At 38.9% G+C, this 13757-nt stretch overlaps 1 protein-coding gene across 1 annotated transcript in view; it reads right to left on the bottom strand.

The window, feature by feature from the left end:
• Nucleotides 1-13336, bottom strand: part of LOC126367529 (laminin subunit alpha-2) — a 199271-nt gene extending 185935 nt beyond the window's left edge. Inside the window, exons 1-3 of the mRNA XM_050011103.1 lie at nucleotides 13324-13336; nucleotides 12378-12552; nucleotides 11599-11761 (exon numbers count right to left, since the gene is read on the bottom strand). Of these exons, the coding sequence (XP_049867060.1) occupies nucleotides 11599-11761; nucleotides 12378-12552; nucleotides 13324-13336 (351 nt within the window). The remainder of the gene's footprint in view (nucleotides 1-11598; nucleotides 11762-12377; nucleotides 12553-13323) is intronic.
• Nucleotides 13337-13757: the final 421 nt, after the last annotated feature.

Genomic DNA, 13757 nt, shown 5'->3' on the forward strand with positions numbered 1-13757 from the left:
CATCTCTACTCTCGCTCAACGATTGTGATAAATGTTTTTTTATTAACTAAGTAAGTGACGGTAAGACCTCCTCTAATTTAAAGTCTTAAGATTTTTTTTTTAATTTTATTTTTAGACGTGACTTATTGTTGATTTACTTGGCCGGACAAATGGGGAGCGGCAAATATACAACAAGTCCCGTAAAAACATTCTTTACTTTTCGTTTTTTCCGGCCTTTTTAACCCCTTGGTCTTATATAACTTGGTCGGAATAATACTACGTATAGAACGGCAACTCTCCGCTCCCCACCAGCGGCTGAGCTAAGTTTACCTCAACCCCCCTTGAACATAGTTTAGACTTGAATCGTATGGCGTCAGACGGCACACACACAGATGCGCGTGTACGATACCGTCAATGTGTAGTGTCTGTGTAAAACGAGGTTGTTTGTATGAAGTTTATTTTTATTTTTTTAAAGAACGTCTAGGGCCCTGTGCCGAGGTTTTTCTTGCAGCTTCTTTTCCCCGGCTATACAGGTTGTGAGAAGCTGCAGTAGTTTTAGGCGGATGAGACGTTCGTTATGTAAAATTGACGATTCAAAGTGTAACTATGTTACCTACTGAATAAAGATATTTTTGAATTTGAATTTGAAGTGTCCGGGGTGTGCCATAAGCTTAAGACCGGTTTATATCTTTCAATCTAGACGTAACAATATGGTTTTAGATACAATCGACTGCAGTATTTTAAGTAAAATTCCAAAGAACAATAAGGTATTGTACGTTCGTCTACTTACTACTACAGTGTAAAATCAAATATAGCAAGTGTAGGAATGGTAGGTAAAATGAAAAGTAACGTAAAGGTGTGTGAAAGAGAGCGACGAGTGAGCGAGAGAGAGAGAGTATTGCGGAATGACAGGGAAATGGCGGACGGTTGTTTTTAAAGAGGAAAACGTAGAAAATTATAAAACGTTGTAAAATAAACAAAGGTAAACAAATATAATCGTTTCCTTCATGCCCCAGCACGCTTTGGTACAACAAGGGCTTTTAAAAACAAGCGCCATTTCCTAAGGGTTATATAATGAAACAACAAATTTTAAAAAGACAAATGTTATTATACCTTTTTTTTGACGTGACTTATTGTAGATTTGCCACAAATGCGGCACCAAATGGGAAGCGCTGAGGGCTCTCATCCGGAACAAAATTTAAGACAAGAGGTCTGAGGGTGCCCAATTGGGCGCGAGCCTCGGCCCAGGGCGTCTTCGGAGAGGAAAATATTTAAAAAATTAATCGACCCTAGTGGGTCGCCTATGTCCCACCGGGGTGAGCCGAGACTATGGAATTCCATTTGCTTCGATCCTGACGCATTTCTCATGCTTCCTCCACATTCATCAATCGTTTCAAACACACACGCTGGTTCAGAGTAGATCGAAACTGAACCTTTTCTAAGGACTTCTCCAATTTGGCATTCAATTGGTTACTTACAATAAAAATGTCTTATTTATATTCTGTGGCTCTGACCACCCTGTTAGGTATACGGCCGTGACTTTATGTTGGTAATGTACCTACAGAAAATGTTAATATATTCCAAAACACGTATAATGTCAAACCAAATCTATTTCACTTTGATTTGTGTTCCATTCGTCCTTTGTATATCCACGATTTGTTTGACCCTAAGGGTCCGGGGCATTTTGTCCGTGATCTTAAAAAAAACACCTTTTGTTATTTATTGTCCTGCCCTTATCGATAGAGCTAAGTGGTTCGGCTACTTTTTAACTTTTTTCTTGAGCTTCTAGATAATAGGGCTAAGGGATAACTTCTGGAGAGTGTAGAGTGGTTCTGTAGGTTTTTTTATTGTTAATAATAACAACTTTCTCCACCAACCCACAGTGGAGCAGCGTGGTGGAGTCTGCTCCATACCCCCTCTTGGATCGCCTGTCGGAAATCCCCTCAATGGGTGGCTTGTGCCCAGCAGTGGAACGTATATAAGCTGTTTATGTTATGTTAACAATAAATCTTTAATATAGGTAACCCATAGCGTAATACAATAAAAATACAATACTGAATAAATAATAAAAGAAAATGTCTTATATCTAAACTAATTATTTGCCATTCTCACACCTAGCAATTTCATCTAATACTTACTTCACCCAACTGGGCACAGTCAGACATATTGTTTTAAATTTTGTACTGGGTTAGAGCAAATCTACAATAAGTCACGTCAAAAAAAATCCTCGCAAAAGGTAACTCCCCCCACACGAATTCGTATCGGACGCCGAGGTCTACCTCACCCCCTCTGGGTCTTTAGTTTAAGGAGTAAGGCTGCGTTTCCATTGACGCGGAGCTGTGCGGAGAGGAGCGGAGATGTGCAGGAATCGACCAATCACCGTGAGGGAAGGAGTGACAGAGCGTCTTCGTTTTTCGCTCTCTCGAACGCTGTGATTGGTCAAATCCTCCCATCTCCGCTCTTCTCCGCCCATCTCCGTGTCAGTGGAAACCCGGCCTAAGGGGAAGAGGCGTCAAAGAATGGGGTTTTGGTATGGAGATTCGGAGGTATGGTATAGTTTAATACAATATGGGTTTTACATTGTTTTAAGTTTACGCGGTTATTATCATAATTAAAGCACATAATAACGGGTTCTTACCGCGTTTAAATGGGGATATGGGACTCCCGATATTTTGACACTGTTGCAAGTGCCATGGTCACGGGATGACTGATGAGATTGGAGTGGAGTAGGTAGATCCATAATTTTCTAATTATTAATTATTATTTTTTTATTTTTTTTTGTCTCATATCCCCATTTAAACGCGATAAGAACCCATTATTATGTGCTTTAATATGGGTTTTACTAAACTGAGTGGGGATCTCCGAAAATAATGCGGCCACAGGCCTAGTAATCTTTATCGGAAATCCAATTTAGTAATACAATAAATAAAACTGAAGAATACCTTATCATGTTTTTAAAAAACACTATCTAAATTATTGTTTAAATGAGTTTCCGTGATGCGCAGCGCCCGTTAAGTAGGTCCCGGCTATTATTTACCTAAGTATGAAGGTGTCGGGAGCCTATCCCGTTTCGATAGGAATCCTCATGGTATAAAAAGACCAGGGGGCTTAAAATGGCAAGAAAGCAATATTGCAATATGACAAATGTCAAATATGTATTCATCATCATCATCATTAGCCTATTAACGTCCCCACTGCTGGGGCACGGGCCTTCCCTATGGATGGATAGGGAGATCCGGCCTTAAACCATCACGCGGGCCCAGTGCGGATTGATGGTTATTAACGACTGCTAATGCAGCCGGGACCAACGGCTTAATGTGCCTTCCGAAGCACGAAGGAGCTCGAGATGAAAACTTTTTTTTTGTGGTCATCCATCCTATGACCGGCCTTTGTGAAACTTGCTTAACTTCAACAATCTCAGACCGAGCGCGTTTACCGCTGCGTCACCGAGCTCCTCAAATATGTATCAAATATGTATTCGAAAAACTTTATTTGCACCATAAACAAAACAGTTACAGAACAAAAATATCAAACAAAATAAAAATTAAATGAAATGAAATGAAATGAAATGAAATTTATTCGCTCTAGAGTGGTACAAAAGATCTTAAATATAAATTATATCAATAAAAGTCCATCACTCAACCATACAGCGTGCGAATATTAATATTAAATTATTTATAATTAAAGGAACATTTAATAAATCTGTCTTAAAAAAAAATAATTAACAATAGATATTTTAAATACACAAAAAACAATTAATTTTAATTTAAATAAACGGCTGTGACTTTAAATTTAAATATTCTTTCACTGAATAAAAGGTATGGTGTATAAGAAATTTTTTTAATTTACTTTTAAATATTGGAAATGGTAACTCCTTTATAGTAAATGGTAAGGCATTATAAATTTTAATACACATACAATATACATTATTATTGGTTAGAGTTAAATTAGTTCTTGGCATATACAATAAGTTCTCATACCTTTTACTGAAACAGTCCATGTCTTTCCTAGTTTTAAATAAGTGTGGATTCTTTTTTACAAATAAACAAATCTCTTCTATGTATATACATGGCACTGGCAGTATGCTGAACTTTTTATACAAAGGCTTGCACGAATCTCTGAATTTAGCTTTATTTAAGGTTCTTAAACATTTCTTTTGAGTTAGCAGAACTCTTTCAGCGTCTACTGAATTACCCCATAATATAATTCCATACCGGATTATAGATCCTACATAACCATGGTACACATGTAACGCTGCTTCAACAGAAACAATATCTCTAATGCGTTTAATTGCAAACAGAAATTTATTTATTCTATTACACACTTGTTCAACATGATTTTTCCAACTGCAATTTTTATCTACTATTATTCCAAGAAACTTTGTAAATGCTACTTCTTCTATGCTCTCTCCCATGTATGATACATCAAGATCTATTTGTCGTGAGTTAAAAGTCTGAAATCTTATTATTTTTGTTTTTAAAGTGTTAATTTTTAAATTATTTATATTAAGCCAAAATTATTTATATTAAATAAAACAAAAAAGTAAAATAAAATTAATTAAAAAAAATTAAGATTTTTTGCGTTAAAATTTATTTAATTGATTAAGTAAATGTCAAATTGCAATATTGCTTTCTTAGATGAATTGCTTCGATGTGGCCATTTTAACCCCCCAGGTATGCTCAAAAGTGACAGCTAACATTTCAAGGTTAGCAAACATGAATTCGAACTCATAAAGTTGTTTTCTGTGGTTTAGAGCCCAAACAGGGATTCGAACAATAGACACTACGATGTGAGCCACGCATTCTTCGAACAGGGCTATCACGGCTTTTTATTTATATATTTTAGGGCGAGTTAAACGGTCCCCTCCACCTAACAGTACAAGATTACACAAAGTTACTTCATACAATAAATCAGTTTCAGAAGTAACGTGCAAATTGTACGCAATCTTACTTACTGGGCAGTTAAATACAGATAAATTATGCGTTAATTACCCACTCCTTTTAACCATATTTGAGTTATGACGTTTTGAAATCGATTTATGAGGTCGAAAGGTAAAGATTACCGCGTTGTGTTATGTAACTTAAATTTTGCAAACACCCACAAACTATTATATACAAAAATCACGCCCGCATTTCTAAGGGATTGGGTAGAGTCACGAGTCATCAAAAGACAACTGAAATGATAAACCTGTACCTGTCTGTCTGTGTCTGTGGTGTCCGGAAGTAATAAATGTTTCTTTCTTTCTTTCAAATGTCCTGTCCTGATTGTAATATAAGCTGAAATGATAAACCGCATTGTGATTTTTATAAATTATTTATTTATTTGTAAATGGTAAATTACGAAGAACCGGACCTGTCAAATATTCAGGTTAGGTAAGTGGTCCTTTGAAAAACGGGATAAGCTAAGGAGGGGGTGTGGTTGTACTACATGGAATGCAATAAATAACTGAGAATTGAGAATTGGAGATGTTGGTAGGTTACGGATGAAAAGACTCTTATTATTTATAAATAAGAGTATTTATACGTCGCAAGCTCCATTTTAACTCTAATAAGAAAATTTAATTCTATTCTATATTCCTTATAAGTAAATATTATATTTACAAGTCAATAAATGTTTCAATACATCACATAATTTCATATATTATTGACAAATGCTTTACAAAGAAATATTCGTACCGCCATCTAGCGACGAGTAGCGAAAACATTATTTAAATAATAATTCCACTAGAATTCCGCCGGTGGCGCTGCATTAATCAGAACTATTGTATTTTCAAACCAATTTTCCAGGCGGCGCCTACTACATGCATATATTGCTTAAATGGCACCTTAGCTAGTTTATCCAATTATGACAAGACCTACGAGTCCTACGACCTATGGCCGAAGATCATAAGCCCTTGCATAATAATAATATATCGACGGCCTACGGTAGGTTGAACCTGCCTGATATAAGGTACTTGCACCGAATAACGGCCACCTTTATTAGAATCGTCATAAATTGAAATTATAAAAAATTTTTACTTAAAATCTTAAAAATAATATATATAATTTTATGAAGAATCTAACCATGCCAAATATTTGCACAAATTAGTATGTTTAATTATCGAAAAAGCCTCTTAAAAAAATGTCTATGTTCTGTCAAATTAGGAACCCGTGTTGCTAATAAGGGCCGTTATAAAATTATTGTATTTAAATTATTTTACAATAATACCATTATTAATTTAACAGAATTATTTATTATAACTAATTAGTATTATATTACATACAAATATTCACCAATGGAGCAGAAATTTATTTTATTCTTATTCTATTCTTATTCTTAAATTATAAAGTGGGCTTCATTGGGTATATGAAAGTGATAATTAAAAATAAATCGAATTTTATTGCAATAATCAAAGAATTTTATTATTTTTAAATAATAATTAAACGTTTTTTAGCCATTTATGACAGTAAGTATTTTAAAAAATAACACCCATTTTTTTTAATCAATAGTATTTATAGTCATGATGGACCATATTTTTTTAGGTTTTTTTTTTAAATTTAACTCATATTATGCAGAATCTCTCACTGTTGGTGAATTGCGCTGATTTCCGCCATAAGCGTAGGGTTCTTAATAAGGCCCGGATCTTATTTCGAACCCAAACAGTGGTCCTTGTTAGAATTTCGACTCCTGGGCAGAAAGTTACATGTTGTAGCAAAAATTGTTACTAAAACAAAGTAATTTCTTGGCAGAACTTTGTTAGAACATAAAAGTTTCTTTTATTTACAAAACGCAGGTATTTTCATCAAAATAAAGAAAAGAAGGTGCGTCAATTTTCTAGAACAGTCTTTCAATCAGCTTGACACAAACCCAAATCTACTGTCAAATTGGCGGTGCTTAACCGAAATACCGCGACTGCATTTTGGCTATGGGTGATTTAGGATATTGCGAGGGAAAGATGCAGTTTTGAAAATGAGAAGTGTGAGTTTTGCTCATGGTCCTTATTAGGGGCCGGCCCTTAATCGGTGTAAGTTTCTTACACTCTACATAATTCTCTGCCCCGCACCAATTCGTATCGGGCGCCGAGCTAGATTTACCTCACCCCCTCTGAGTCTTATTTTACTTTTAAATGGTCGTAAACCGCTAAAGAGTAAGAAGCAGCGTACGCGGACTACTTGTCTCGCTCGCACTCACGCGGTAAAGCGGCACACGGTAAGAATGAGATTTCTGTATGTAGTGCCTGGGGTGTGACATAACTGTCGCGGCGCCGGCGCCGCCCGTTATGGATGCATTGTAATCAATTGATGAGTGTATAGAAATCCAATACCTGACCATAATATGCGCATTAAGGCTCCGATTGAGAAGGCAGGTCGAGGCTAGTGGCCTGTGACGTCATTCTTCTTCTCTCGTGTGGGTCATCAACCCTGGTGTCAGAGTTATTATAAATTTTATTTTATTTATAAAGAGTGTTAGTGACATCGTAGCGAATACTAAGGAGGATGATTCAGACCATGATTATGAGTTGATATCAAGTGGAATTTCCAATCGCAAAATTCATGAAAACTTTTGTGTTTTTTTTTTAAATTATTTTCAGTACCAGACCTTTGCGACGGAAAATTCCACTTGATATCAACTCAGAATCATGGTCTGAATCATCCCTCAAAGTTTTCGTTACGATGTCACTAACACCCTGTATATTTATTGAGAGAAGTTAACAGAACTGAACCCTAATCCTACGTCATGCATCTTTTGCCATACACAATATTCACTACCGTACTTCAGCGTAACGAATTTATTTTATATTTCTATATTTTAAGGCTAACCCATTGTAAATAACAGATAACCAGCCTGCTGCCTATAATCAGTTATGATCTTTATAGTCAGACTCAGCGCCGCATTTAAGCATAGATTACATAGCCTATAACAACAGCCTCCGCGGTCTAGTGGTTAGAGCGTTAGGCTCACGGGGGTCCGGGTTCTATTCCCAATAGGGACATTGTCGAAATCACTTTCTGAGACTGTCGTTTATGTAGTAAGGACTTTACAGGCTTAAATCACCTGATTGTCTGAAAAAAATAAGTCGATTCCGTGTTTCGGAGGGCACGTTAAGTGTATTTGTATTGTATTGTATTGTTAAGCCGTTGGTCCCGGTTACTATTTACTGATGTAAGTGAGTATTCGTTACATGAGCCATGTCAGGGGCCTTTGGCGGCTTAATAATAACCCTGACCACAGGGTTGATGAGGCTGGTACTCCACCACACAACCCACACGATAAGAAGAGCGCTTGATACGAATTAGTGCAGGGCGAAGACAATCAGGTGATCAGCCTGTAATGTCCTAACCAAACTAGGGATCACAAAGTGATTGTTTGTGATATATCCCAACCGGGATTCGAACCCGGGGCCTCCGGATGGTGAGTCCAACGCTCAACCACTGGACCACGGAGGCCGTTAAATCAAGCGCCTTAAATGACCAAAAGCCGGTAAGGAGTAAGGGGAATAGCGCGTAGTATTTGTCTCACTCGCTCACACACAGAAAAATGTAATTTTTGTATGTGTTCGGGGTGTGGAGTAGGTGCCCCACACACCCTAAAGCCGGCGCTGGTCAGACTGTGTATTGCGGCGTTTCGTGAGTAACTCAACTTGCCTGCGCAAACGCCTAAAATGGTCATTTAGTTATTTGCGTCATGCTTTGCGCAGGCGCTGCCGTGTCGGGATTAGATCAGGATTATTTGTACTATCTACTAATAGTTAGCAACGACCCGTCATATAAAGCTATGGTGCATTATGCATGTTTATAATACTGGGCTCACTTTTCACATTCTAAAGTCGAAGGACGTAATGTACGATCCCGACGACCCGATTACTCTAGCCATAGAGGCAGCCAATCAGGACCCCGATACCGACCCCGCCGGCGTAGTCGACGACTTCCCTCAATCAGCGCTTATCGCTATCGACCCACTAGGGTCGATTAATTCTTTCATATATTTTTCCTCTCAGACGACGCCCTGAGCCGAGGTTCGCTCCCAACTGGGCACCCTCAGCCTGTTATCTTAAACGTTGTAACGGGTGAGAGCCTTCAGCACTCCCCATTTGTCCGGCCAAGTAGTTAATGCCATCTGCGGCAAATCTACAATAAGTCATGACAGAAAAAAAATATTCTAAAGTAATCCATTAAAAAAGTTAAAAAAGTCATTTCAATATGCGTGCTGTCGTTGACTGCACTAAATAAACCTAACTCCTTTAGCTTAGCTAGAGATCATAAAGTGATTTTTGTGATATGTCCACACCGGGATTGGAACCCGACACCTCCGGATCGTGAATACAACAATCAATCACTGGCTCTCAAAGACATCGACGTAATTATGACTTTAGGTAAACATACTTAGTGAAAGTTTTATTTTTTTAATCTACGTCCTTTCGTAAGGTGTTATAAAATAGCTGAGGTCAATAAATGATCTAATACTAACGAAAACCGTTTTTTTCTTCTTCTATTTAACTTATTTATGAATTTGAATCAAGAAAAACGTAATAAAAAGTCGACGTCACAGTGTGCTTTTTATAAAAATCACATAGTAATTTCCTATTCTGACGTTTAGTAAAAAGTAACTGAATTGACTAGTTGGAAACTACCCTATTGGGTATTCAGAGGTATATCGCGAGATGAACTAAGTACCCTCACCACACCGAGCGTACTGTTAGACGACCATTATAGATAGTGAGCCGTATCGCCGTCCATTATGGTCAAACCACCAAGCGAAATATCTGGACACGACTGAACCGGTGTAGGACCGACTATGGAAAGTCAAACCATCACCTATGTAAACGGGGCTTAAAGGAGTCACCATACTGTGAATGTGGTCACCCGGACCAAACCATATCTCACATAGTGAACGAGTGCCCTCTGCACCGGTTCCCAGGTGGTATAGCCGAGCTGCATTGTGTGACGGATGCAGCAGAGACTTGGTTAAGGGAGCTTAAGCTGGATATTTGATCCAAGCAGGATATTTGTCTGCCATACGCAATAATAATAATGGTCAAACCAACTGTATATTAATTATATTTATAGGAATTTATCGCCCGCTAAGATATTCTACAACCGAGTCTGTGCAAGCGCCTAAAACAGCTTCACTTGCGCCACGACCGGCGCCTGCGACGCGGAAGTATTATGATCAGCTGTTACCCGATACCGATTGACGTTGATAACTTGATCAGCTTGCTAATGGCTTCAACCTGATAGCTGACACGTTTGGTTGACTGTAGAAATGGTTGAATTGGTTGACAGGTCGTTTGAATCGGTTGATTGAAGAAACATATAGATTTGATATGTGAATTAACTTGTTTGGTTTGATTACCTGTTTGTTGGCGATTTGTTAACTGGTGGAGTGTTAAATGAGACCTAGGGGACATCTCGTCCCAGTCTTAAACTGGGCCCAGGGGCGAGTTTGCCCTTTTCTAATTTGATAATGGGTAACTGGGCCTACTATGATTCAGTTGTTGGGACGATTACACCATTGATTATTTTCTAGGGGTTTCTTGGGCCTACGTGATTCTGCCTTGAACAATGGGACGAGATGTCCCCTAAGTCTTAAATGACTTCGAAATAGGATGTTGTTACAAGTAACAACCTCCCAAGACAAGTCTACTTTAGGTCGATGTCGCGTCGGCGCGTCGCGAACATCATGCCAGGAGGTATCCCGCTTCAAAGCCTGGACTGCACTGAAGTGGTGGACCTCCGGATCATAAGCCCAGCGTTTAACAACTTACCATATGATGGCTCAGTGGTAAATCCTAAGAGTAACCATTTGCCGTCTAGTAAAAGTACGAAATGAACAGAAATCAGATTCATTTATTCAACGTAGTTATCATGGATAAACTTGTTGAAGGTCAATTTAAAATTTTTGAATTTACGTCATTTCGCAAGGTGTTATGGCTGAGGAGAAGAAATGAGATGAAACTGCAACAGCTACACATCTTTTATATCAATGTAGATATTATGTGTACATTATAAGTTATTTAATACCTAGAGAAATACATTTAATACCAGACATTTTTTATCGTTAAGGTACCTAATCATTTTATACATATTTATTTATATATAATTATATACACCTAGATATATACGTTTTGTTGTTGTAATTATGAATGCAGTGTGTACCTATAATTGGAGCACATATACAAAAACTAATTTAAGACTTGCATTTTATAACTTTACTTTATAATACTGTTGGTATACCTAAATAAATAAAAATAAAATAATCTTATAATAAGCTTTTTTACATATATTATGGTAAGTTTCACATGAGCTTTAAATTTATTTTCTGACAAATTGTATTTATTGTAAAAATGTATATATGACCCCAAAAAAGATTAATTCAAATTAGTTCTTATACTTTTACCATTATAATTTTAACAGTTCAATAATATACATACATAATCACGGCTATATCTAAATGGGATAGTCAAAGATACATCCATCGCAACCACACCTCACCGAGCTTTGTGTTAGACCTACGTGATAGGTGGCGAGCCGTATCGCCGTCTACGACTCACAACAATTTTTCATTATTATCATCATTTCCAAATCTTGAGATTTATCGTAATTTTTTATTTTAAAGTAAAAAATACAAACTAATACTCACATCGGGCAGTGTAGCAATGAGTTCGACATGTTCATAATCTCCACTAGCGAGCGTAGGGCTCTGCCACCAGGTGGCGGAGTCTCCATCGACGGCGTGCTCTGCCGGGTGCCGCCGGGAGGCCGGCCCCTCTGACCCTTCGCACACGTCGCATACTACCACGCGTCTGGAAATATAAAGGGGGTTTTTGAGGGGCGAATTTAAGTGCCGACGAGATTGTATCTAGCTATCTTATAGATTTAGTAGCTGTCTGAAGATAAACTGTTCATTGCACAGATCAGACTATAAATATAAATAAACGACACACAAAAGAGACAAAAATTACCCCTTGGGTACCGAACCCTAAAAAAGGTTATGTTTATAATATAACAAAGTGGTGACAGATGCCTTTCAAAATACCACCAGATTAGACTGACTTTTTCTGGGATGATTAAGCAGCGTGTGCTAATGCATAGGCGTGAGTCACGTGAATGCGATCGTGCGTGCGTGCGTGCTTGCGTGCTTGCGTGCGCTCGTGCTTGTGTGCGTTCGTGCTTGCGTGCCTATGTGCATATTTGCGTATGTGCATGTTTGTGTGCTTGCATGCTTGCGTACGTACGAGCGCACATGTGTGCGTGTTTGCGTGCTTGCCTGTGTGCGCGCTTGCGTGAATCCGTGCATATGTGCGTGCTTATGTGCTTACGTTCTTGCGTGCTTGCGTGTGAGCGTGCGTGAATGCATGCGTGTCTGCGTACGTGCTTGCGTGTGTGTGTGCCCGCGTGTATGCATGTTCATGTACTTACTTGCCCGGAGTGTCGCGGCAGTATTGTTCACCGCCGTGATGTCCGCACGTCGCGTTGGTGTCAACCAGCGAGTAAGGTGCCACGTCGAGCGGAGCGGGTAACAGCTCGCCCGCTCCGCTCCTCACGGGGACCGACTCCACTGGCGTGCTGGACAGACGGTCTAGAAGCGCTCGACCTGTGAAGGAAAGAGATAAGATGAAATACGTACATTAACTGCTATAACCACTCTTCTCATCTTCTATCGTGTGGGTTGTGAGGTGGAGTACCAACCTCATCAACCCTGGTGTCAGGGTTTCTATTGAGCCGCTAAAGGCCCCTGACATGGCTCATGTAACGACTACTTACTTACATCAGTAAGTAGTAACCGGGACCAACGGCTTAACGTGCCTTCCGAAGCACGGATCATCTTACATTTTGGACAATCAGGTGATTAGCCTGTAATATCCTAACCAAACTAGGGATCACAAAGTGATTTTTGTGATATGTCCCCACCGGGATTCGAACCCGGGACCTCCGGATCGTGAACCCAACGCTCAACCACTGGACGACGGAGGCCGTTGCTATAACCACTATAACGTTATTTTTGACTTCGCTGGTCCAGTAAAAATGAGAAAAATGACACAAGATAAGTGATCATAATTGTGTGTGTATATTTCCCAAGAAATCATTAGGTAGGTATTGCATATTTGTCTTGTTTGTCATCGGCTAGCCAGGTTCAATGAACTTGCGTCAATTAGTTTCAAAATCTTCAATGATATTCTTTCTACCATACAACCTTTGACCGCGCATAAATTACACGTAAATCTTTAAACAAGTATTTTAATGAAATGTTGAATCGTTATCAAATATCAATAAACACCTTCACCGAATCGGAGACGCCATGGGAAGCGACGGCCGATGCGTTCCGTTCGACATTCCGATTTAAATAAACGTAGACGTACCTTACGTTCCGTTATCATAATAAGCGTACCTAGTTTAAGAATTTTATATTGTGCAATTGTTTGATGACCCAAATAAGGTAAAAAAGAACGTATATAAATCATCATCATCAACAGCCCATTAACGTCCCCACTACTGGGGCACGGGCCTTCCCTATGGATGGATAGGGAGATCGGGCCTTAAACCATCACGCGGGTCCAGTGCGGATTGATGGTTATTAACGTCTGCTAATGCAGCCGGGACCAATGGCTTAACGTGCCTTCCGAAGCAAGGAGGAGCTCGAGATGAAAACTTTTTTTTTGTGGTCACCCATCCTATGACCGGCCTTTGCGAAAGTTGCTTAACTTCAACAATCGCAGACCGAGCGCGTTTACCGCTGCGCCACCGAGCTCCTCATAAGTGTAACCTAGTTTAAGATTTTTGTATTGTGCGATTATTTGA

The sequence above is a fragment of the Pectinophora gossypiella genome, chromosome 1 (assembly GCF_024362695.1).
Source record: "Pectinophora gossypiella chromosome 1, ilPecGoss1.1, whole genome shotgun sequence".
NCBI lineage: Eukaryota > Metazoa > Arthropoda > Insecta > Lepidoptera > Gelechiidae > Pectinophora > Pectinophora gossypiella.